This window comes from Carica papaya, chromosome 6 (genome assembly GCF_054855325.1).
Source record: "Carica papaya isolate Zhongbai chromosome 6, ASM5485532v1, whole genome shotgun sequence".
Lineage (NCBI taxonomy): Eukaryota > Viridiplantae > Streptophyta > Magnoliopsida > Brassicales > Caricaceae > Carica > Carica papaya.
This window is the reverse complement of record NC_142314.1, coordinates 35,478,661-35,503,791: the sequence shown is the minus strand read 5'-3', so window position 1 is coordinate 35,503,791 and position 25,131 is coordinate 35,478,661. Positions and strand designations below refer to the sequence as shown.

The window sequence follows — 25,131 nt, the reverse complement described above, 5'->3', positions numbered from 1 at the left end:
ATGCTTATATCTCCTCTTTCTGTATATCTATATGCCACTTCGATCCACCCACTTAAAACTTAGTATCTAATACCCCTCCCCAGTTGATCTAAATTCATTTTTACAGTGAATGTATATCTATCTGCCACTCTGATCCACCCACTTAAAATGTGGTATGTAATACCCCTCCCAATTCATAATTTTTACAGAGAATATATATCTATCTGCCCCAAAGCAAATCAAAATGTCACTACGAAAAACCCCAAAATGATGGTTAAATATTGGGCCTTAGAGCTACTTGCTTCTTTTAGGCCGAGAACGAGCCCGGCCCGGATTCGGCCCGATCCGTGCTTTAGAAATTATACGCGTCTAATTGGACCAAACGGGGCCCCGATTCATCAAGCATTTCTGCAACTGTAAAAAAGCAAGAAGGTGAAGAAAGGAGCGTCTCTACTTTTTGTGGGTTGAATCTGCTGGTTTGGTGACTTTCCTGCGACAAAAAATGGCTGAGAATCTCTTTGAAGGATTACCACCTCCTTCGCACCGTCATGAACAGCAAGACCATCAACGAAGTCAATCTCCTCAAAGGGAAACGACGACGATCAAACAATCACCTCCCGTTCCACTTCCAAAGCCAGCTCTCAAGAGTGCCATGAAGCGTCCCAAACCTCCAGAATCAAACCCTGAACCAGGAGATAAGAAAAACCCTTGTATATTTCTCTTTCTGTATTGCAATGTTCTTTCTTCTTTCTGGCTGATTTTTGTTTGATTTTGATTTCAGGGTTTCTCGTAGTTTTTTCCGTTTGTATCATGCAAGTGCGCTTTTGTTTTATTTGTTTTTGAAGATAAATATTTTGACTTGGGTTTTCCGTCTCTTATAAGCTAGGGGAGTCCTTTCAATTTCAAATGCTAATTATTTGAGGGCAAAAATTGTCCTCCTACTTAATTCATTTTGTTTTTGATTTGTATTTTTAGTAACAATGTTGAAGTGAATTGAACTAACTACTAAATAAATTCTTTTGGAGAATATGAAAAATTTGGACCACGTCTATAGGTGATTAGTTGAATTAAGCTTACTAAAAGGAGCTTCTACTACTCTTGGGTCTGTGATGGAACTGAGTTTTGGCTTCAGTATGAGTTAACATATTTCTTTCATCTTCTTAGTAACTAATTTTTATAGCTTATAGATCTCGATTTTTAGTAGCTCATGATTTGTTTAAAGATTTCAGGGTTTTTTTTTTCTCTATAATTGTAATACTTCGGTATTATCAATATACTTGATACAGCTACTGCTTGGTTTATTCATTTTTCATTCAAATACTAGTCAATTTCTAGTTCTAATTTTCCTATATTAGTTTTGATATGTACAATCAGAACATAGTTATTTTGTACTTGAGATAGGTCCACCCTACTGTGAATTTCTTGGAGGTTGAAATTCGATTCTTATTTTGAGTTAGAGCTGAAGTTAGCTGGCAATTGAACAAGAAATTAACTGAATGCAATCTTTTGTTTTTGTGATAAAGAAAGTGAAAAGAAGTGTTTTGCACTCAGAAAATAAACCAAGAGAAAACATAAGAGCCTATTATGTTATTTACTCATTCTGTGTTTGTAGTAATAACAACCAATAGGAAACCCCATTTGCATGTGATTCACTTAATTCAAGTAGGGTTACCTTATAAATTTTATTAATTCTATTTCCTGTTATTTTCAGCGGTGCCACCTGAAAAGCGTTTGAGGTTTAAAACAACAACAGATGCTTCAGAAAAGCAAGTTATAGAGGCCATGCAGAAGATAACATCACACATCAAGAACCCTGCAAAATTTGGAAAGGCTTCAAAGCTTGCTATCCAGTTGATTCAGGCTGGAAGTGTAAAGCCAGGAACTAGTGATCACTTTTTTGCCATACTAGAGGCTGCTATGTCATCACCCACTTCTTGCACAGATCCTTCAGTTCGAGCAGACTATCATGCATTGTTCTTGGCTGCACAAGATGCTGCTGATGTAAGTTTATAGTTTATAAATTATATCAAGCTCAAGTTTATGAATTGGGAAACATGTATGTTTTTGGGGCATTATCTTACTTTTTATTTTTTCCAGTGTCTCAATAAGAAGCAGAAGAATCTATTAACGACATGGACAATTAGGGCAGTGGTGGCAAATGACTTGCTAACTGATGACAGCTTTTTGGTACGGACCTGGGCATACCTGTTGTAAGTTTTGTTGTCAAAACTTTCAGAGTTGTGTCTTAATGATTTCTATCATATGTTTTGGCGTGAAGAACATTATGTGATATCTGCTAAGTTTTGATACTCGCATTCCATTCCGATTGATCATATCTAAAAGATTTAAATGTGTATATTCTGGTTTATCTTATCCCAATAAGTAAATTTGGAAATAGTCTTTGAAGTATGAAAACGCATCTTCTAAAATGTGTTTTTTTAAATACAATGTTTTTAAAAGAATATCTTTGCAATGTAGTTTTTGTTACTGGATGGCATTCAAAGTCACAATTTATCTTTTTTGTTCTAGATGATATTTTTTGCGTTACTTGTAGTTAGTGCAGCTGGTTGTATTTATTTAATGTAACTATTACTACAATTGTATAAAGGTGTAACCATGGAGGTTATCTTTGTTCTGGGAGATTGGTGGTTGTCTACGTGTACTGATCCAAGAATGAGAGTTTTATGACCAGAGAATAATTTTTAGATGGCATACATCATTAAAATTGAATGTGTTATTAGCTTTATATTAATTTGACACAATCAGTATATGCTCTGTTAAATGGACCACATTTTTTGGTAGAGGCTACCTGTGTTGATATATATAACATATGCAGGTATATCATACTGGTTCAACAAGGCTGTAGGTCCTTTGACATGGTAAATTTGGAGAAGAAGGAAGCAATGAGACTTGAGAAAGAAATGGGAATGAGACTGAGAAACTATTCTCATGGCTGAAAAGTTGAGAGAGACAATGAGAGAGATAGGAAAGAGATTATAAAGGTCTTGAAATTGAGAGAGAGAGAAGTGGGGATAGGGTTGAGAAACTATGCTCATGCTTGAAATGTTGAGAGAGAATGAGAAATGAAGATCCTCTTGGAATTGAGAGGGAAGAGTGGGGATGAAGTTGTATACCTCTATTCTTGAGCTTTGTGCATGAATTGTTGGCTGTTCCTTTGTCTTCAACTCTAGTGTCTCCATTTTCAGAATGAATAAGAGAGAAAACTGGGAGTAAGCCAGCAATCCTTTTAGCAGCTAGAGCAACCTTCTGTTTTATGATTCTTATTCTCTTGCATCATTCAAGCTTTTTGCATCAAGATGAAAGAAATTAAAGTTAGATCTGAAAAAAAAGGCTGTTTCAGTGAAATAATGGTTGGCATTATATGATTTTTCTATGCACACATGCATTTACTTTCTTGTACCTTTATGGCATTGCTAATCTTTATCATTGAAAATCTTAAAGTTTTTGGTGAAAAATTAGACTTTTGTATGCATCCGTGCTCAATACCCACTCTCACTCCCATTAACTGAGAGGGAATTCCACTGTTATATTTGTTTTTCTTTTCTTTGAGAAGATTGTTAAATTGCTTTTACTTTTACTGTTCCTTTTTCAGTTTATTTTTTCAAGGCCTAGAAAGGGCAGAGAAAAAATATAGCTGATCATTTATTTGATGGGTATATCTGAAAAACTCATGTACTGGCTGGTTATTTATCTCTCAAGACACTGGTTGATCTGTCTTGAACTTGTGTGTTGGTTATGCAGGACCATCATTTGGAGGATTATGTTTCCTCGGATTTTTTCTTTGAATTTCTCATTTTCATAAGAGCCTTAATTATGAAAGACAAACAGAGAAATAATTGGAGAAAACTACCATTTGGTTAAGAAGTGTTTCACCATATTTTCAGTGACATTGCAAAGTGAGACAAATTTTGGTTACGGCATTACTTTTCTTGCTGATGGTTCTTTTTTCTGAAGACTGAAATAATTATGTTGACGTCAAGTTTTTAGTTTTCAAGTTTGTGCATGATTTCTGATGTTAGCAGGACCAGTGTTTGTTCTGATTTTAGCTGAAAAATGTAATTAACTATAATCATCCTTGTGGATTCTTAAAATTTGCTGAAATGATCGAGTATCAATTAATATAATGCGTTTTACTTAAAAAATATGAATAGATTGTGGACTCGTCATGGTTTTGTACATGAAAGTATGGAGTCTTATTAACAAAACCTATCTGTTCACCTTTTCATCCTGGCTGATCTGTTGCTTATGTGGGCCTTCATTGTAGTTCTCTAAGACAGCCGGACGAATAAAGGAGGCCATATCAGATCTTCCAGTTTCAACTGAGAATGATGACATAGAGGAAGCTGCAGCCCTCGAAGAAGAAGCAGAAATGGGTAGCAAAGATGATCAACAGAAACAGAATTCGCCTGTAGTTGAATCAAGTGAAGAAAGTAAGATGGAGTCTGATCCATTTGGGCTTGATGCACTGATTCCTAGCACAGTGAAGAAAGATGACCGGAGTAAGGGAAAGAAAGATGACCCAGCCAAAATTCGAAAGGAGGATGATATGGAGAACAAGAGATTTCTCAAGTCACAAAGAGAAGCCTTGATTACTTGTTTGGAGATTGCTGCTCGACGTTATAAAACTCCATGGTAAGAGTTGTAATTTACACATAGTTCTTCTTGTTTTTGTTTCTTCATGACTATGATTCCGAGAGGTTAATGGATCTCTCCTTTTAAGGTGCCAAACGGTCATAGACATCTTGGTCAAGCATGCCTTTGATAATGTAGCAAAGTTCACCTCTCGACAAAGGGATGCCATCGAAAAACTTTGGGCTTCTATTCGGGAACAACAAACTAGGAGGAAGCAAGGGAAATCAGTAACTGGGAAACTTGATGTCACTGCTTTTGAATGGCTCCAGCAAAAGTATTCTACTGAAAAAATCAGCATTCGGCACTCTGTTGGTGGGAGTGGGGATCGTCGGGCACAGCAGTGGTTGGGTTAACACTTTTGTTTGATGTTGAGTTGCGTAACGAATGAAAGCCATTCATTCCCGTCAATGTAATATTGAAATATAAGAAAGGATAGTGTAAAACATTTTTCTCTCCGGAATTCAGTGATGCCATTTGACATGTAAAATTTATGTCTTGTTTTATTTCTCTTGTAAGTTTCTTCTTTGAAAATGTATGGAATGACATTTAACAAGCACTTTAAGCTTTTAAAATGAGTGCTGATGACTCTTACCTCAGTCTTCATCACTGGTAAAGCTTGAAAAGGCTATAGCGGTGTCTGTTTGGTTGGGTGGAAAATAGGCATAAGGTGACAAAAACCAACTATTTTCAAGTTATTAGACATTATTTACATCGCAGTTTTCAAATTTTCTTTACAGTACCACTTACACTCAAAATAATTTATGCATAATTTCTTAAAATATCTACCAATAATCGCCGCAGGAGCAGAATCCATCTCTAAAATGGTGAAAACGTTTCCGATCTCTTACTACAATTACCCTCTTATATATCTTAGACAGTAATTTGGTTGCAGTGTGACAATCATTGCATACTCTCAGATTTTTCACAACCTTAATTGGATGGCCTGGAGCTGTACTAATGAGGCCAAAAGCCATGGCTATTTTTTCACTATGATAGTTGAGTGCAAATTCCTTTTCTTCCTCATCAATGTTCTGTAAGACAACAGATGTGTCTGGCACGTATCCAGATTCCTCCAGTTTCTTTCTCATCTCCTCTAGCATGCCATCGATTTTGGCTATTTGTGAGTGTCTCCTATCTCCCATTGCAAATTCATGAACTGATCCATTTACTTCGATCAAGCTAAGACCGGGTTCTTTTTTCATCCCGAACTTCTTCATGACTTTTCTCAACTCTGCAACATCATCCCATCTATTGGCTGCTGCAAACACATTTGATACCAGGGTGTTGTAACCACAATGTTGAGGCTCCATGTCAAGAAGCTTTCTTGCTGCAATTTCTGCTAATGTTGAATTACGATGAACTTTGCAGGCTGCAAGCAGGGCGCTCCACACAATGCTGTTTGGCCTTATCGGCATGCTTTTAATCACTTCATGAGCCTCATCAAGAAGTCTTGCTCGGCCTAGAAGATCCACCATACAACCATAGTGCTCAACTTTTGGAACCAAATTGAACCTATGAAACATTCTTTCAAATAAAATCTTGCCTTCAGCCACCAATCCAGCATGACTGCAAGCATGAAGAAGTCCTATAAATGTGATATCATTAGGCCTAACACCTAGTTTCTCCATTTCTACGAAAAGCTTCAGAGCTTCTTTGCCACAACCGTGCATCCCCAATCCAGCAAACATAGCATTCCACAGGCAGAGATCTTTATCTGCAGCTTCCTCAAACAGCCTGTAAGCTCCATCAATGTCCCCACACTTGGCATACATATCTACAAGCGCAGTTTTCAGTACTAGATCTACTTCAACACATTGCCTGTCTATGTAAGCATGAATCCATTTGCCCATGTCAAGGGCTCCAGCTTCTGCACATACTGAAAGTAGGCTAACCATTGTCACCTGGTTTGGCCTTATTCCGCTATCCCTCATCTTGGTAAAGAGAGAGATAGCCTGATTAATGGAATGAACCTGTGCATAAGCCGAAATCATAACACTCCAGATCATCACATCTTTATTCTTTGATCTATCAAAAAGTTTTCTTGCATATACAGTGTCTCCGCATTTCCCATACAAATCAACAAGAGCTGTAGTCAAAGCCAGAGATATACAGTAACCATTTCTCAAAACATATGCATGAAGCCAACTGCCCAATTCCGAAGCACCAACGGATGTACATTCTTTGATTAAACTCAAGATTGTAATCTCATTAGGATGTATCCCTTCTTCCAGCATTCTACGAAAAAGTTTTATAGCCTTTTCTAATTCCTTGCAACGAATATGCCCTGCAATCAGAACAGTCCATGAAACAAGTCCCTTTTTACTCAATCCACCAAAAAGCTTTACTGCAGAAGCCAAATCTCCACACTTGGTATACATGTCAATCAAAGTAGTAGTTAAAGGAACACCCATTTTTTCAACGTTCCTTACAGCAAAGCCATGCATTGCTTTATCCATTTGCTTATCTCCATAATCTGCAAAGAGATTCACCAAGCTGATCATGGCAGCCTCACTAGGCCTCACTTCCATGAACTGCATCTCCCTTACAATTCCTAATGCTTCATCCAACAATCCATTTCGACTGTACCCTCCAACCATTACACTCCATGAAACAACATCCCTCTGCAACATTTTATCAAACAACAAACGTGCAGAGCTTACCCACCCGCACTCACTGTACATTTGGATCAAAGCATTACCAACATAAACATCAGTATCCAATCCCTTCTTCAAGGCAAACCCATGAAGCTCTCTTCCCAAATGGATCATCAAAACTTGGCTGCAAGCTTTTAAAACAGAGGGCACTATGAAGTCATCCACTTCACTGTCCATATTTCTACGCATGTAAGCATAGATGTCAAGTGCCAATCTTGGGCAGTTTCTTTTAGTGTATGTTGTTATTAGAAAATTACAATGTGCTGAGGAGCTTGAATTGGATTTCAAGGGGATGAAAGGGAGCTCGTGGGCGTGAATGAAACGGGTTTTGATCATGTGGGCATGGATTTGTTTGGTCTGTTCAAGAGTAGGAAGAGAAGTGTCTGGTTGAAATGTAGAGGACGGATTTGATTTCTGGGTTTTTTGACTGGTGGAGAGGAAGAAGGGGGAGTGCTGAGGATTGGTAGACAACATGATTGGTCCATGGGATCAGAACTTTGGCTGGCTTGAATGGTTTTTTTATTACATAATATTAAAATTATTGTTAAAAATATAAATTATTATTATTTTTTTATAAAAGATAAAACAAAGATATTTTAAAGAAAATGAAAACATGAAATAAATAAAAATATTATGAATTAAATTATAATAAAAAATATTAAAGATTAAATTATAATTAATATTAAATTTCCAAAATTAATTTATTAATTTATTTTTTTAAAAAATTTATTAAAATTGGACATATAACTGTATGTATATATATATATTGCTAAATCATAACCACTCTCAATCCTCAATCATTCATATCATAACCAAATATTTTTATAAATTTTTTAAAAAATGAAAAATCTTGAACAAAATTAAAAAAGCTTTTAAAACAAACAAATAAGTTAAAAATTAATTTGTAATACAAAAATTAAAAATTAAATTATAATTAGTATGTAATTTTTAAAATTAATTTATCTTTTTATAAATTTATTAAAATACCACATATAAGTATATAGATATATATATATATATATAGCTAAAACCTAATCACTCTCAACCCTCCTTTGGTTGATTTTTTTATAATTAATAAATAAATGGTAAGATTTAATAATTATACAGGATGTCAATTATAAAATTATAATATATTTAAAAAAATTATATATTAATATATGATAAAAATTATATATTAATATTTAAATTATAGAATGATATAGTTGTATATTCAATTAAATTATTAATTTATTTTTATATTATTATATATAATATTAAATAAAAAATTATTAAAAAAAATTAATTTAATTTATAAAATTATTTAAATTATAATTTTTAATATATTTTTTAAAATATTAAAAAAATTATAGTAACTGTAAAATCTTGGAGAGTAATTTAGTAATTTATTTATTTATTTATTTTTTTTATAAATTTATTAAAATTAGATATATAGTGGTGTGCCTATATATTGTTAAACCCTAACGACTCACAGCCCTCATCCGCTCAATCGTCTCAATTCCCTGCGTCTTTATCACCCTTTCCCCAAGACTCTCCAAATCGAGTATCGTCCGAAGGGTCTACTTCCATTCCTTCTCCTTCCGTCCTGCTCTCTTGCTTATCTTCATATGTAAACTATTCTTTACCTTTATCTGTTGATCTGTTCTTCGCTTTCTCAGTTTACGACTTGTCAAAGTAATATTTGCACATATCGAAGGCTTGCAGGTGATTTCATCGGAAACCTGTGAGCTCAAAAGCTGTGCGAGATCCCAAATCATCCTTTTTATAATACCCTCTTGATTATCAAACATTTTCTTGGGGATTTCTTTTGTAGGATGGGATATTTTTCTTTTAAATCGCAAGTGCATCCATGTGTATATGATGTAAATCTTCTTTTGAGTTTCCATTTCTGGGTTTTCAGGGAACCCGCGATTAGATTCTGTTGGTAGTCGATTATAAAATGTTATTTTATTTGAAAAGAAACGATCTTGTTGCGAGTCTTTCGTGTAAAAATTTCAAAGTAGTCTGTGGGACTAGCTAGAGATGATGGTTATAAAGGTTTTGCCTTTACATTTCTTAGTGATTTTGAATCTCACAGACATGCTTTTAATGGAATGCTTTTGAAGTTTATGACGTTAATATTCATTTAATGGAATCTTTTTTGAAGCTTATGAGTTTAATATGGGTTTTTGTGCATGTACATTTTTTTCTTTTATATGATTAGTGGGTTACTTTCTTGTTTGTTGATATTGTGGATTTACAGTAGAATAAGAATATATTTTACTAGACTCTAGCATTTATAAAGATGGAGATTCTTGTATATGATGGGGTAAGAGAAACCTGCTTAACAGAATCTGTGTTCGCAGGTTCTATATGATTAGCGGGGAAACTTTCTTGTTTGTTGATATTGTGATTTACAGTAGAAAAAGAATATATCTTACTAGAGTCTTAGCATTTATAAGGTGGACATTCTTCTTTTTTTTTTTTTTTTTAAAGAAGGGTGGAGATTCTTGAATTTGATGGGTTAAGAGAAACCTGCTTAGCTACATCTCTGTTTCTGTTGGCAGGATTTGGAGTTAATTGAAATGTCAAACCCAAAAGTTTTCTTTGATATCCTTGTTGGAAAAATGAAGGCTGGTCGAATTGTAATGGAACTGTTTGCAGATGCTACTCCGAGAACCGCAGAAAACTTCCGCGCCCTATGCACTGGAGAGAAAGGGATTGGTAAAGCTGGGAAGGCACTACATTATAAAGGCTCAACCTTTCACCGTATTATCCCAAATTTCATGTGTCAGGGCGGAGATTTCACGAGGGGAAATGGAACTGGAGGAGAATCAATCTATGGTGAGAAATTCCCAGATGAGAATTTCAAGGTGAAGCACACAGGACCTGGAGTTCTGTCCATGGCAAATGCTGGACCAAACACAAATGGTTCTCAGTTCTTTATTTGCACCGAGAAGACCTCATGGCTTGATGGTAAACATGTTGTGTTTGGTAAAGTTGTGGAAGGCTATAATGTTGTTAAGGAGATGGAGAAGGTGGGTTCAGACACTGGGAGGACTTTACAACCTGTTGTTATTGAAGATTGTGGTCAGCTATCAGAAAATTGATATGCATAAATGTTACATAAATTTAATATTTTTTTTCATTAATTTTAGTTAATTTGAATTATCTATGATCAACTTCCTATCTCAGTTATCGCTTTTGTCTTCTATCTCTGGTTGCTCCCTCTCTGTATCTCTACATGCATCATAAATATTTCACTTTATCTCATATCATTGACTGTTGAATGTCGCTCTCCCCAAACCCTTCCTCTGCATTCACACGTGTATGTTAATTTTTAAGAAAACTATCAAAAGTTCTTAAATGCACTGTTTCATTGCTTAAACACATATAAATAATGAAACATAGAGAGGACTGTCATGCTCTACTATCGTTGGTGCTTCATTATTCATCTTTCTCTCTCACATGGCAGCCAAATACTTCAAGATCGTGTCTTGTTATTATTTTCGGAGGTCACATCCTATGACAAGTTTGTCGAAGAGGTTGCCGAAGTACTACGAAGGAATGCGGCAAACTGTCAAACGATATGGAGTCTTCGAAATCGATGGGAAAGTGAAGGATTGTGCGCAGGCAGGTACTGAGGCTAATGGAAGAAGAAGAATCGCATTTTGGAGAAAATACTATTTATTACCATTAATATCATAATCAATAACCTCATCAAGAACCATTCTTGGGGAATCTTTCTTGCCTCGCTTACCTCTAAGTGGTCAAGGCTTATATTCACAATGTAGAAAATGCCATTTATAGGGAGGGGAGTGCCTGCAATCATCAAGGTTAATTTTATTTTTCTGTTAATATTGTCAGGTTTTCTTTTTTCTCAGTAAAGAAAACTAATCTTGATGGTAAATTAAATTACCTTTCTTGATAAAAATGTTCATACTGATAAAAATGATTATTAGCTACCTATTTGGCTCGACGGTAAGAGAGTTAAATTGATTTTTTTATTTTTTTCAAAGTATCAGTACATTCTAAACACTAAAAAAATATATTTTATTTGGTTTAATAAGAAGAATTAATTGAACCAAAATAAAATATTAATCATCATTTTATTAGATTAGCACAATATTCTTGAACTTAATTTACATTTATTCTTTTTTTATCGAACATGACAACTAACAGCATTATATTATAGAATTGTCATGTTCACTATATATATATATATAAATAATGAAGTTGCTGCTATATTAGATGATAGAATTGGTTTTGGATTATTCATCTCTCTCTCTCTATCAAACATACAACGACATTAATGACATGTTGATACAGAGAGAGATATATATGAATAACAAAACAACAAAGTGATTAAATGACATTATTTTTGGATTATTTATTTATTTATTTCTCTCTCTATATATATTATGAAGGAGCAATGACATTAGATGATAGGACTGATTTTCGATCATTCAGCTCTCTCTCTCTCACTATCAGGCATGACAGTCCACGACAGTAGATGATAAGACTCACATGCTCGATAGAGAGAGAGAGAGAGCTGAATAAAACAAAACTAGTCTTTTAATCTAATGTCTTTACTGCTTTATCATTCATCTCTCTCTCTCTCTCTCTAGCATGACAGTCCTATCATTAACTAATTTATATATATGAATAATGAAACAGTAAATGTATTATATGATAAGACTATTTTTGGATTATCTATCTCTCTCTCTCTCTCTTTCTGTGTCTCTATCGAGCATGACAGCCAACGACATTAGGTGATAAAAACTATCATACTCGATGTATATATCTATTATGAATGATCAATGACACTAGATGATAAGACTAGTTTTTGATAATTCAGCTCTCTCTCTCTCTCTCTCTCTCTCTCTATCAGGCATGACAGCCGCTCTCTCTCTCTCTCTCTCTCTCTCTCTCTATCAGGCATGACAGCCCACGACGGTAGATGATAGGACTCACATGCTCGATAGAGAAGAAGAGAGAGCTGAATAAAGCAAAACTAGTTATATCATATAATGTTTTTATTGGTTTATTATTTATCTCTCTCTCTATCTAGCATGACAATCTTATCATTGACTACTTTAAATATATGAATAATGACACAACAAATGTATTAGATGATAGAACTAGTTTTAGATTATTTATCTCTCTCTCTCTCTCTCTATCGAGCATAACAACCAACGACATTAGATGATAAAAACTATTATACTCGATATATATATATATTATGAATGATCAATGACATTAGATGATAAGACTAGTTTTTGATAATTCAGCTCTCTCTCTCTATATCAGGCATGATAGCTCATGACAATCAATGATAGGACTCACATGCTCGATAAAGAAAGAGAGATAGCTGAATAAAGCAAAACTACTTTTATAATCTAATATTTTTGCTGTTTTATTGTTCATCTCTCTCTTTATCTAGCATGACAGTCCTATCATTGACTAATTTATATATGTGAATAACAAAACAGTAAAAGTATTATATGATAAGACTAGTTTTGGATTATTTATCTCTCTCTCTTTCTCTTTCTTTCTGTGTCTCTATCGAGCATGACAGCAAACGACATTATATGATAAAAACTATCATACTTGATATATATATATATATATTATGAATGAATAATGACATTAGATGATAGGACTAGCTTTCGATCATTCAGCTCTCTCTCTCTCTCTATCAGGCATGACAGTCCACGACAATAGATGATAGGACTCACATGCTCGATAGAGAGAGAGAGAGAGCTGAATAAAACAAAACTAGTCTTATAATATAATGTCTAATTTATAATCTATCATTGACTAGTTTATATATATAAATAATGAAACAGTAAAGGTATTAGATGATATGACTAATTTTGAATTATTTATCTCCCTTTTCTCTCTATCGAACATGATAGCCAATGACATTAGGTGCTAAAGACTATCATACTCAATATATATATTATGAAGGAGCAACGATATTAGATGATAGGACTGTTTTCGATCATTCAGTTCTCTCTCTCTCTCTATCAGGCATGACAGCTCATGACAGCAGACAATATGACTCACATACTCGATAGAGAGGGAGAGAGAGCTGAATAAAGCAAAACTAGTCGTATCATCTAATGTTTTTGCTGCTTTACTATTCATCCCTCTCTCTCTCTCTCTCTCTCTCTTTCTCTAGTTGACAAGACAGTCCTATCATTGATTAGTTTATATATCTGAATAATGAAATAACAAAGGTATTAGATGATAGAGTTAATTTTGAATTATTTATTTCTCTCTCTCTCTCTATCGAGCATGACAACCAACGATATTAAGCTCTCTCTCTTTCTATTCGGCATGACAGCTGTGCTAATCTTATAGAATGGTTTTTTTAGTGTTTAGAATGTACTGAAACTTTGAAAGAAAGAAAAAGGATCAATTCAACTCTCTTAGCATTGAGCCAAACAGCTAGTTGATAATTATCCTTATTAGGACCAATATCTTCATCAAGAAAGGTAATTAATTTACCATCAAGATTAGTTTTCTTTGCTGAGAAAAAAGAAAACCTGACAACATTGACAGAAAAAGAAAACTTACCTTGATGATTATGGACACTCCTCTCCCTATAAATGTCATTTTCTACACTGTGAATTTAAGTCTTAACCACTTAGAGGCGAGTGAGGCAAGAAGGAACTCCTGAGGAAACTTAAATCTCAATTCAAGCTTTTTTAATAAGGCAATCAAGATGCAGCAATTTTTAAAATCATGAACTGATCATCATATCTCAACAAGTGATAATAAACAGGTTGAAGTAGTAAATACAAAATGCTAGATTAAACAAAATATAAAATGTGAGGTATACCAGGATATAGAGATAGTTGTCACTGGAACCACAAGCTTTCAATCTTTTGCACTATGGTTGGTTCTTTCCATTTAGTTGGTGAGCATAGCGGTGGTCTCAAATCCTAGCTTCTTTGGGGTAAAAAACTCATGAACTTAGATGTTTGCCTTGTAGAGAAAGTTGCATGGTAATATAAACAAATGATCTAAAAAACATATTGCAGTATTTAATGTTGAATCATCAACTCCATGACCATGAAGCAGAATTTTAAAACTGAAGGCAAAATATAAGAACCAGAAGATGTATAAAGCAGAAACACAAATGTCAAGAGCAAGAAACCTGAGCTGGGACATAAGAAAGCAATAACTATGCTAGGAATTGAGAGAACTATTTGATTATGCTTGTCACTCCTGATTCCTCATCATCAGTGCTAAGAATTGTAATAAATTTTCTTTTTGATATATCTACCATATATTATACCTTTGTGCTTTACAAGGCTTTTGACGATTTGAATGACTGTTGAAAATTAGTTGCCCTTCCTGTGCTATTGTAATCAGATTCTTCAAATGCAATGGTAAAACAAATGATACAATGTGTTTTACAGGAAAAACTAGAAACTATAACATCTCACCATTTTTGTTTGGTGAACGACAATTGAGCTCTCAGCTGGGTAGCTGCTTTTATCAGTTGAGAAATTGGGACCAGTCCCAGGCATAAGTGGAAGCTCTGCAACAAGTTTCTTTCTTTTTTTTTTCTTTTTTTCTCTCTTGAGATGATCTGCAACAAGTTATTCATCATAGCAGTAATGTCTTTTGCTTAGGGTTTGTTCTTTTTATTCCACTTAAGGATGATTCATAATTCAAATTATGGTCTTTCAAGTGGTTTGTTTCTTCCATTTTGCACTTCATTGCCAGCTGATTATTGTTTCTTACTTTTTCCTTTTCTTTTCTTCTTCACCATAATGGCAACAGATATGAGATATCAGGAACCAGTCGCACATTAATGTCAAATTCTCAGCAAAAATTAGCTCACGGTTTGGTAGTTAAGGTGTTCTACCAAAGTGTCTTTTGATAGCAAGCTTAAACCATCCAGCACTGCGTATATTAGTACACCTTCAGGATGATCTCTATCTTCAACTGTAAATGCACAATTCTTCGCGTTAATCTGAATGAGACTCTGGCCTGGATTCTTTCTAACCATGTTATGCTTCATCATTGATCTTATCTTAGCAACTCCATCCCATCTTCCTGCTGATGCATATATGTTGGCCATCTCCACATATGGAGCAGCAACCTGAGGCTCCAATTCCAAAAGATGACGAGCCACATACTCCCCGATCTCTACATTTCGGTAGATCTTGCAAGCACTGAGCAATGCACCCCATATAGCGGCATCAGGTATAACAACCATATTTTTGACTAATTCCAAAGCTTCTTTTAGCTTTCCTCTTCGAGCTAAAAGATCTACCATACAAGAATAATGATCTAGTCCAGGAGAGACATTGTACTTCTTCATGACATTGAAGCATTCCCATCCTTGCTCAAGAAAACCTGCATGACTGCAAGCTTGGAGGACAGCAAGAAATGTTATGTGGTTTGGTTTCAGACCTAAATCTATCATGACGCTGAAAAGGTTTAACGCTTCCATGACATATCCATTCAAAGCATACCCTGCGATCATAGTGGTCCATGAGACAATTGTTCTCTCAGGCATGGCATTAAAGAGATCCCGAGCATCATATATATTTCCACATTTGGCATACATGTCTATCAACGCATTAGAAAGTATCACGCTATCTTTGAACCCATTAGACCTAGCATAACCTTCAATCCATCTACCATGCTCAAGTGACCCTGAAAGGCCACAACCGGAGACCAAAGAAAGCACAGTAACCAGATCAGGTTTCTCCCCAGCTGCTTCCATAGCACGAAACAGGTCCATGGCTTCATCCAGATCGCCTTTCTCAGCATACCCAGAAATCATGGCAGTCCATGAAACACATGTTCTAACAGACATGCCATCAAATATAAATCTTGCTGAATCAGTATCTCTACATTTTGAATACATTGATATGAGGGTATTAAGAACTGCTACATCTAGATCAGAACCTAACTGGATTGCATGCGCATGAACCGACCTACCTCGAAACAGAGTAACAGGTTGCACACAAGATGATAGCAAACTAAGAATGGTACTTATATCCGGCTTAAACCCATCATGCAACATTAATTGATAAAATCGAAAAGCGTTAACTTTCTCACAGTTTGCGTAGGCTGCAATCAGACAGTTCCATGATATAACAGTCCTCAGTTCTGTGTCAATTTCATCAAAAACCATCTTTGCTGACACCAAGTCGCCGCATTTCCCATATGCAGAAATCCAAGTGTTAGCTACAGAAACATCAGCATCAGTCCCAATCCGAAACCCAAATGAATGAACAGACTTCATCAACTCTAAATTCTTAGTGTGCAAAACAGAGTGAGTCAGAGCCATTACTGTGATAGAATCAGGCTTAATTCCTCCAAATCTCATCTCACGAAAAAGACAAGAGAATCTAAAGGGAAAATGCAACTGCGCTATACCCACAAGTATTGCATTCCATGAGGCAACGTCCCTCTCGGGCATTTTTTCGAACAAGTCATACGCATAGTCAAATCGATCACATTTCCAGTACATATCAATCGTTGCTGTTTGTACAAAAATATCAGACCAAATTGGAGATTTCACAATATGGGTATGAATGATTTGAGAGTAGTTGAGATTGGAGAGCTTAGCACATGCCTTTGCAACGAAGGGGAATGTCAGATTGTTCGGCTCAACGCCATTTTGCTTCATTTGGCGAAAGAGAAAAAGAGACTTTCGAGGGTTGTTTCGGTTTAAAGCTTCTCTGATCAGCGAGTTCCATGTCCCTACGGTTGATATTTTTGTCAAGGGAGTAAGTTGCAGAGGTATTGAAGGAGACGACATCTCAAATTTCTCAAAGGTTTGGCGGGAATCTCAGCCATACAAATGGACGGCCCACGTTGAGTTTCTCAACTAGAAAAAGAGAAGAAGTTTGCCGTCATAACTAAATCTTACCTTAAAAAACAAATATGTTGAGCTCTATAAAATAATTTAAATTATATATTATTAATAATTTAAGTTCAAAAAATTATTATAATAATAATATTTAAACTCGAAATATTATAAATAATATTAAAAAATATTAGTTCAATAATTTAATATTAGAATTTGTGGTTATTTGTACCGTAATTTACGACCCCAATAACTTAAATTTAAATTTTTAAACATTAGTGGTGTGAGTTCAAAATTTGTTGCATTAGTGATAAATATATTTTATTTTTTTATTAATTTTATTAAAATTAATTAAATTATAAATTATAATTAAACTAAATATACTCGACGATAATGATAATTTATATTTGAATTTATTAAAAGAAAATAAAATAGTTAACTTAAATTAGACTAATTACCTTAAATTGTAACGTTACATTCTTATTCTCACAATTAAAGATAAACATAAAAATAATTACTTTGCCTTTGTATCGAAGAAAAATTATTCGGTATTTCAAGAACAAATTAAATTAGCTGACACTCCGATTAATCTGTTTGACAGGTTAGTCGACGCTTTTTTTCTTCAGATAACTTTTTCGCGAATCTGCAAAAAGGTAAAATTTAGAAATAATAATTATTTTTTAATTAAAACTGATTTTTATAGCAGAGGAATTTCAGTTGACATGAATGTATAGGAGCCTGTTCTTCTCACTTGATTAGTGCTTCTGCATATGTGCCCCTGTCTTCTACTGGTTCATATAAACCAGTTTCTAAGTTTGCTACACAAACAGGTCTTTCCAACAATTCCCTCCCGATCTTTTTCAGATTCTCGAGATTTTCTCTCGTTGAATTATCCGTTGCGGCTTCCATGTATTTCAAGCTATCCACCTGTTTTACCATGACAAAATCAATCAGCATAGTTTCACATCTATCGTGAACAAGTGATCGTGATGGGTAACATAGAATAATATAAACTGATGTATAAATTTAGAGAACTTTTAAGTTTACTGGATTATTTTATATCAATTTAAACTTTTGAGATAATTAGTCGAAACTAATATAATACCTGAACACGGAGATAATTGTCTTTGGAATCGGAGGCTTGGAATAAAACAGACATGTAGATTTCTACCATGTCATCCATTGCAGTGAGCACAACATCAAATAAAGGAGTGGTGCCATTAGGCCCCATAAACCAACTGAAGAGCCCCCATTCCTTGCCATCCCCAACTTCAAGCTTTTCATCCCTCTTTGATGATCCAGTTCCAAGGGAGAGGATAAGAAATTTACTGTAATCCAAGCGTTGGGAATCTTCATCTCGCGACATTTCCTTCATCGCCTCTCGAATTGCTAGCAAAGTCTGATTAGATAGTCAAATACAAGTCAGATGGGTCATACATAAATATACATAATATGGAGTAGCATTGTTGCTGAACCACGAATTTACAGGATTGTTTGCTGCAACACCACCGTCAACAAGGTTGAATTCTCGGGTGCCTTCGGATGAATTGTGTTGAAAATGATATGGAGGGAGGTAATATGGAGCAGCAGAAGTGCCAATGCAGACATCTGACAGGAAAGCATCCTTTGAATCGTCAAATCTAGCCTGTGAAGAATTCATTTTCGCAATAGATTCATCGAATATTAGATCTAACCCTTCGAATCTCAATATATTGACATATAAATCAGGTGGAATCACCTTTAGGGAGGAGAAGACAACGGGCTGGAGGAGCTTGATATCAAAGGCAGGGATTACCACATTGGTTAGAGTCTCATGAAGCTTTCTTCTGCCAAGCATTTCTTTGATTTTCTTGTGTAAGTAAATCCCACTATACTTTGGAGAAAATGCTCCATTCTGAACCCAATTGATGAAGCTTTCTACAGAAGTGAAAACTGGGTCTGAATAGTTGTCCCATTTTGATCTTACCCAGTTTGTTATTGCTTCAAACCAGGTCAAGCTACATCTGCCAATAATAAAGATTAATCATATCAATCTTTCGTACAAATTCCGTTTTCGATAGAGCGTTTGGGTAATTTTCAGAATTTACTCTTCAACTTTCATATCGGGTTCTTCGAGTTCTTGAGGAAAGATGTGAGGACTCTCGTGAATATAAAACTTGCTGATATCTTCCGCAGAAAACATTGGTCGATTCTTTTCACTTGGTGCAGTAAGCATGGCTGTCACAAGACCACCTGTGCTCGTACCAGCTATGAAATCGAAATAATCTGCAATCCTTGCATCGTCACCATCCAGCTTCTGTTCAAGGAAAGTACAAGGAATCAACTTAAGAACCCTTTTCCTTATCAGTGTGAAAACTAGATGGCAACCAGTCTGATTAAATTACATATATAATGCTCGAACAGCTATATATATGTAATTTAATCAGACACTTTATAACATTAAAAAAACCAGAAAATACAAATGTAAAAGCAACTAACCTGGAGCTGAGACTCAAGAAAAACAAGAACCATGCTGGGAATAATTCCCCTTACTCCCCCACCATCAATGCTAAGAATTGTAATAAGATTTCCATCTGATATATCAACCATAAATTATTCATTTTTTTGTGCTTCAGAAGGCTTACCATGATTCAAACTTGCAAAAGAAACAAAGCTTGAAACAAAAAAATCTCACCTTTTGCCATTGATAACAGACAATTGATCAGCTCTCAGCAAATGGGAAGTCTCCAACCGTTGTTTAAACCTCTTGAAGAATTTATGCATCACCATTGTTGTCTTTTTCTTCAAAGTGTTTCTTCCTTTTGTGTTTCAGTTATGAATGTTTCGTCACAAGATAACTGTTTTAATCTTTTTTGCACATTTCATGCCAAGTATCACCTCTCCACATTATATTCGATCGATATATCATTGAAGAAAATATGAACAAGACGTATTATTGTGGTTGTGTTAAGGAATTTCTTGATTCCGTCTATTTAATTATATTCAAAAATTTAATTTGATTTTATTAGAGTTCTTGATTAGTATGATACAGAAAAAAAAAAAAAACAGATCAAACATGTACAAATTATTTTCTTGATATTAATTTTTTTTTACTAATAAAGTCAATATTTATATTTTTATTTCTTTAAATTATATATTATGATTAAAGATAGATTAGGTTAGAGTTGATCCATCGTCTCTTCATTGGAGGGTAGATATTTTTTCATATTTTATAAGATTCTTGATATTATATTTTTTTATCAGTAAGTTAAATATTTATTTTTTATTTTTTTAAACTATACATTATTATTAAAATTAGATTAAGAATTTACGGATCATCTCTTGATTGGATGATAGATACTTCTTCATATTCGTATAAGAGTATAATGTGGGTTAAATTATGCTTTTCATATATTCTCTTCAAAACGTCATTGTATTGTTGGTTGTATTATTTTTAATATAAAGTTATCATTAAATTATTGAAGTATATAATTTGTTGTTGATTTGGTCCAAATTGTAGAGATTTTTAGCTTATGGTTGAGAAGTTATTGTATTCAATATATAATATTTTGGGTTCAAAGAATTTAATAATGTTCTAAACTCAAATGATTGATTCTTAAAAGTTATTAGTAATATCTTACTTGAACTCAGATATACAATTCAATAATCAATTGTCATATCTTCGATTGTAGATATTTTTTACTATACGATATATTGTATTCAAGATATAATTTTTCTCATCAAAGTATCACTAACGTAATAATCTTGTAGAACTAAATTATTAGTTCTTAAAAGTTTAAATTTAAATTTAAATTATTAATAATGTCTGACTTAAATTTTTATATAGAATTTTATAGATCAGTCGATATATGTCTGATATGGGATTGTGATATTATGTAAAGAGATCCAATATATTACGGGAAAAGATAACTCCAAAGAAAATTTTATTTCTTTTCATCAAGAACTTTGTACAATTCTGAGTTTGGTATCTTGAGAGATGACGAGATCGAATTTGCTAGATTTTATATCTATTTACTTTGCTAAGCGAGTTATTATGAATAATAATAGTGTGACTCAAAGTTCTATTTTAACTATATAACTAACAAAATGGTTGGTGGATATAAATTTATTTAAGGATTATATATAATACAAAAATCATTTTGTTCTTGTTTCTCAAAAATATGTTGAGATAAAACAAAATATTTGTATTTTGAAATGAAATTTAAAAATGATTTTAAAAAACTGTAAATTGGTCCTTTTTTTTTAAATTATTACAATTCATAACAATAATAATTGTAAGTATATATTATATATATCGAATTAAATTGACATATGAGAATGTGAAGGATGCTGGGAAATTAAAATCAATTTTCTTTAATGTCAAGTAGGCTAAGTCAACTTAATTTTTTTTAGGGCTCAGCCAGCTTATTACAAGTTGTAATTATCAGACAAATATAATTACAACTTACATATACATATATAACCTGATAAATCTCATACTCAAACAAGAGATTGTATAGAGTGAGAAACAACAAGAGAAGAGGACCCGTATATGAATTTGCAGCCAGGTATGATCATCTCAAAGTTATACTCTCCTTTGTTTGTGTATATATATATCTTTTTTGCTTCGCGATATGGTCAAAAAATGATATAATATTCTGTGTTGGAGTATCACTAACTTAATAATCTTTCAAACTTAAATTCGAATTATTAATATTATGTTACTTGAATTCATATATAGAACTCAACAACAATCGGTTATTATATGTTTAACATAAAACTCTAGTATAATTTATTATCGATAATAATAATTCAAAGTATACATACATAATTATATGTATATAATTGCATTGACATATGAGAATGATATCTATGAGGATTTCATATTCTGTGATGTAGAAAAAAGTAACTGAAGGACAAAAGGAGAGAATTCAGTCATTTTCGTCATTTTCAGTTTTTTATTTTATTGATTTAATTAATATATTATTGCTTAATATATATATATATATATCATAACTATCTTAACTGATAAAATCTTAATACGTGAATTTATAGAACTTTAACTTAAAGAATAGTACCATAAATATACCTCTAACATGCGTAACGTAATTGATTCATGCAGAAATTTAATCATTCAAAGATGCAAATATTGACTCGAGTAACTTGTTCGATTTCCATTCGTGAATTTGGCCTCCGAATACTAAAATCCACTCCTCGTATACGATTGGCTCGTAACATACGGTCTCCCTTATACTCATATAGTATGTATTTATACTCAAGTCCATACGGTAAGTCTTTTTGTTTTCTTTAAGATCAAGTATCAAGTAAGCAAGTCAACTTACTACAAATTATAATTATTAGACAAATATGATAATTAATCATATGGACTTCCAACTTTCTTCCCTTACAAGCCCTTCTAAAAACCAGAACATCATCAGTGCACTTCAATTGCAGGTCTTTTTAGGACCTGTATAGATTATTTTATATTTATACATATATATAACCTAATAAATCTCAGGCTCAAACAAGACATTGTATAGGGTAGCAGAGAGCAAGAGAAAAGGACCCATGTCTGATTTCCAGGCAGGTATGATCATATCAACTCTCCTTTGTTTGCGTATATATCTGGGTATCTTTCAATATACAATATATATATATATACACACACACATGTATATGTATAGCAACAACAAGAATTCAAGAATGTTAATAAGAAGATATTCTTGTCTTTTTTTAATAGCAAAATCTTGTAATTTTGTGTCTTAACATTGTTAAAAGTTAATCTCTTTATCTTATAAAAAATTAAGAAATTTAAGTTTTCAAGATAATCGATTTTAACTGATATTGTAAAATTACTCATTCAAGACGCAGATATCTTACATCAAGATAAGGAAACGGGTATAGATTTTGACAGAGAAACTGCCTTGAAAAAGTTTGACGAAACAAAAGATGGCGTGAAAGGACTCGTGGATGCTGGCGCAAAGACAGTCCCTCGAATCTTTTGGATGCCAAAAGAAGAGATATTTAGCAACATTAATGAAGATCCTAACATAAGGTTTCCAGTCATAGACCTCAAAGACATGAACTGCAACAATTTCAAATGCAAAAAAATTGTCGAAAACATAAAAGAAGCATCCGAGACATGGGGATTTTTTAAGGTCATAAACCATGACATACCTCAAGTTGTCATGGACAACATGATCAAAGGTGTCAGACATTTCCACGAGCAAGATAAAGAAATAAAGAGAGCATTTTACTCACGAGAATTTAAGAGAAAAGTTCGATATGTATCTAATTTCGATCTTTATAATTCACATGCAGCTAATTGGAGGGACACCTTGGTTTGTGTCATGGCTCCTAATCCTCCACCTCCTCAAGAGTATCCTGAAGCTTGCAGGTATATATATTTATATGTATGTTTACATCCATTCCTGTACATCATATAAAAAGATATTACTACTACATAATGTTTTGAACAAATACTATAACTTCATACTTATGCTACAGAGAAATATTAATGAAATACTCAGACCATGTGAAGAAACTTGGAGAAACATTGTTTGAATTATTATCAGAGGCATTAGGGCTCAACTCTAGTTGCCTAACAGATCTGGGTTGTGCTGAAGGACATGTCTTTTACGGCCAATATTATCCGCCTTGTCCGGAACTTGATCGGACCCTTCGCCATGTCAGACATCGTGATCCTGATTTTCTCACAATTCTTCTGCAAGACCACATAGGTGGCCTGCAAGTTCTTAAAGACAATTATTGGGTTGATGTCATCCCAGAGGAAGGAACTTTAGTGGTTAACATTGGAGAACTTTTACAGGTAGATATATAATATTAAGATATATTTCAATCTAATCCAATTTAGAATGGATGAATATTATTCTGTGGGTGCTAGTGAATCGAGATTTTTAAGATAATCGAATATATAAAATAATATTTTAGGAACATAAATAAGATTTAACCCATCTTCTAGATAGATTTTTTTCTAACATCAAAATGGTTGGATATGCAGCTAATCAGTAATGACAAGTTCAAAAGTGCAGAGCACAGAGTGATGGCTAAATCAAATGGACCAAGAATTTCTTTGTCATGTTTCTTCACAACACTTTTTGAACCATCAGAGCGTGTTTATGGGCCTATAAATGAATTATTATCAGATGATAATCCACCTATGTATAGGGAAACCACAGTAAAGGACTATCTGCATAGTTTCAAATCTATGGGAACCAAGAGTGTTTCTCCTCTTGTTGCCTTGAGGTTATCATATCAAGGTGAAGAAACAAATTAACATATATATATATATATATATGCATGTCTAATATGCAATCACTTGTGTTTAATTTCTGAAGAAACAAGAATATTTGTGTAAGTTTGTAATCTAGTGGTGCCAAGTTAATGTGATCAAATAAAAGTCTACGATTCTGTTTGTTAAATTTTCCATGTTCTGTTTCCAAAAACTTCAACATATGTTTCTGAATTTGAGGGGATGTTCTTTAAATTATACTTACTTTGTATCGGTGTGTAATTTATGATATAAACGTGTAACAATTATAAAATGGATAGAGTAAAATATCTATCTACAAATGAACATTATACTGGTATCAAAGCCAACTGTATGAACGATTTTACCCATGTGGGATAATCTCTATTTCGTGCTTCTTGGCAACACTTTTTTGTCCATCTTACAAGATTTTTGGTTTTATAAAGATATTGTTACGACAATAAATATCCCTATATAGAAAACCTCTAATGGAGTCTGACATCTTCCCGTTTCGACGCCATTGTAACTGACAATATTTTTCCACTAGATTGCTTGAAGTTTTAAAGTCTGTAAAGACAATAGTGACACTTTGTTTGGAACTAGAGATGTCAAAAGTAATTCTTTAAACCTTAATTTACTCATGGTAAGAAATTTAGTGAATCCCAAATCAATATTCTCTATTACAATCCACATAAAAAACAAAAACTAAGTTGCTTTACAGGGCAAACAAGTAAACCCTAATATGATTAAATCCAAACTTTAATTAAAAATTAATTTGT

At 33.6% G+C, this 25,131-nt stretch overlaps 4 protein-coding genes and 2 pseudogenes across 8 annotated transcripts; 3 read left to right on the top strand and 3 right to left on the bottom strand.

Moving 5' to 3' along the window:
* The first annotated feature begins 46 nt into the window (after nucleotides 1-46).
* Nucleotides 47-5,228, top strand: LOC110807750 (nucleolar/coiled-body phosphoprotein). The gene is made up of 5 exons (XM_088221987.1): nucleotides 47-689; nucleotides 1,691-1,980; nucleotides 2,077-2,166; nucleotides 4,265-4,632; nucleotides 4,721-5,228. Exons 1-5 carry the CDS (start codon nucleotides 482-484, stop codon nucleotides 4,983-4,985), a joined length of 1,221 nt encoding a protein of 406 aa, XP_088078113.1. The 5' UTR covers nucleotides 47-481; the 3' UTR covers nucleotides 4,986-5,228.
* Nucleotides 5,229-5,414: 186 nt separating this feature from the next.
* LOC110807757 (pentatricopeptide repeat-containing protein At1g11290, chloroplastic pseudogene) lies at nucleotides 5,415-7,463 on the bottom strand (annotated as a pseudogene).
* A 1,288-nt stretch (nucleotides 7,464-8,751) lies between these two features.
* LOC110807777 (peptidyl-prolyl cis-trans isomerase CYP19-3) lies at nucleotides 8,752-10,476 on the top strand. Of its 4 annotated transcripts, XM_022033011.2 has the most exons (3): nucleotides 8,755-8,892; nucleotides 9,629-9,724; nucleotides 9,830-10,476. In XM_022033011.2, the coding sequence occupies exon 3, from the start codon at nucleotides 9,848-9,850 to the stop codon at nucleotides 10,370-10,372; it is 525 nt and encodes a 174-aa protein (XP_021888703.1). In that variant the 5' UTR covers nucleotides 8,755-8,892; nucleotides 9,629-9,724; nucleotides 9,830-9,847; the 3' UTR covers nucleotides 10,373-10,476. The 4 variants fall into 4 exon arrangements, with proteins under 4 accessions (XP_021888704.1, XP_021888703.1, XP_021888706.1 ...); XM_022033012.2 differs by lacking the exon at nucleotides 9,629-9,724 and having other exon boundaries at nucleotides 8,752-8,840; XM_022033014.2 differs by lacking the exon at nucleotides 9,629-9,724 and having other exon boundaries at nucleotides 8,759-8,892.
* A 4,507-nt stretch (nucleotides 10,477-14,983) lies between these two features.
* On the bottom strand, nucleotides 14,984-17,167 carry LOC110807738 (Tetratricopeptide repeat (TPR)-like superfamily protein). Its single transcript, XM_022032953.2, has one exon. It carries the CDS (start codon nucleotides 17,053-17,055, stop codon nucleotides 15,112-15,114), a length of 1,944 nt encoding a protein of 647 aa, XP_021888645.2. The 5' UTR covers nucleotides 17,056-17,167; the 3' UTR covers nucleotides 14,984-15,111.
* A 683-nt stretch (nucleotides 17,168-17,850) lies between these two features.
* Nucleotides 17,851-19,528, bottom strand: LOC110807758 (patatin-like protein 4). The gene is made up of 4 exons (XM_088223411.1): nucleotides 19,191-19,528; nucleotides 18,551-19,106; nucleotides 18,209-18,502; nucleotides 17,851-18,030 (listed from the first exon to the last, which is right to left on the bottom strand). The coding sequence occupies exons 1-4, from the start codon at nucleotides 19,316-19,318 to the stop codon at nucleotides 17,851-17,853; spliced, it is 1,158 nt and encodes a 385-aa protein (XP_088079537.1). The 5' UTR covers nucleotides 19,319-19,528.
* A 3,406-nt stretch (nucleotides 19,529-22,934) lies between these two features.
* LOC110807760 (1-aminocyclopropane-1-carboxylate oxidase homolog 1 pseudogene) lies at nucleotides 22,935-24,418 on the top strand (annotated as a pseudogene). Its single transcript, XR_015821798.1, has 3 exons — nucleotides 22,935-23,479; nucleotides 23,590-23,911; nucleotides 24,104-24,418. The product of XR_015821798.1 is annotated as a 1-aminocyclopropane-1-carboxylate oxidase homolog 1 pseudogene (transcript).
* The last annotated feature ends 713 nt before the right edge of the window (nucleotides 24,419-25,131 follow it).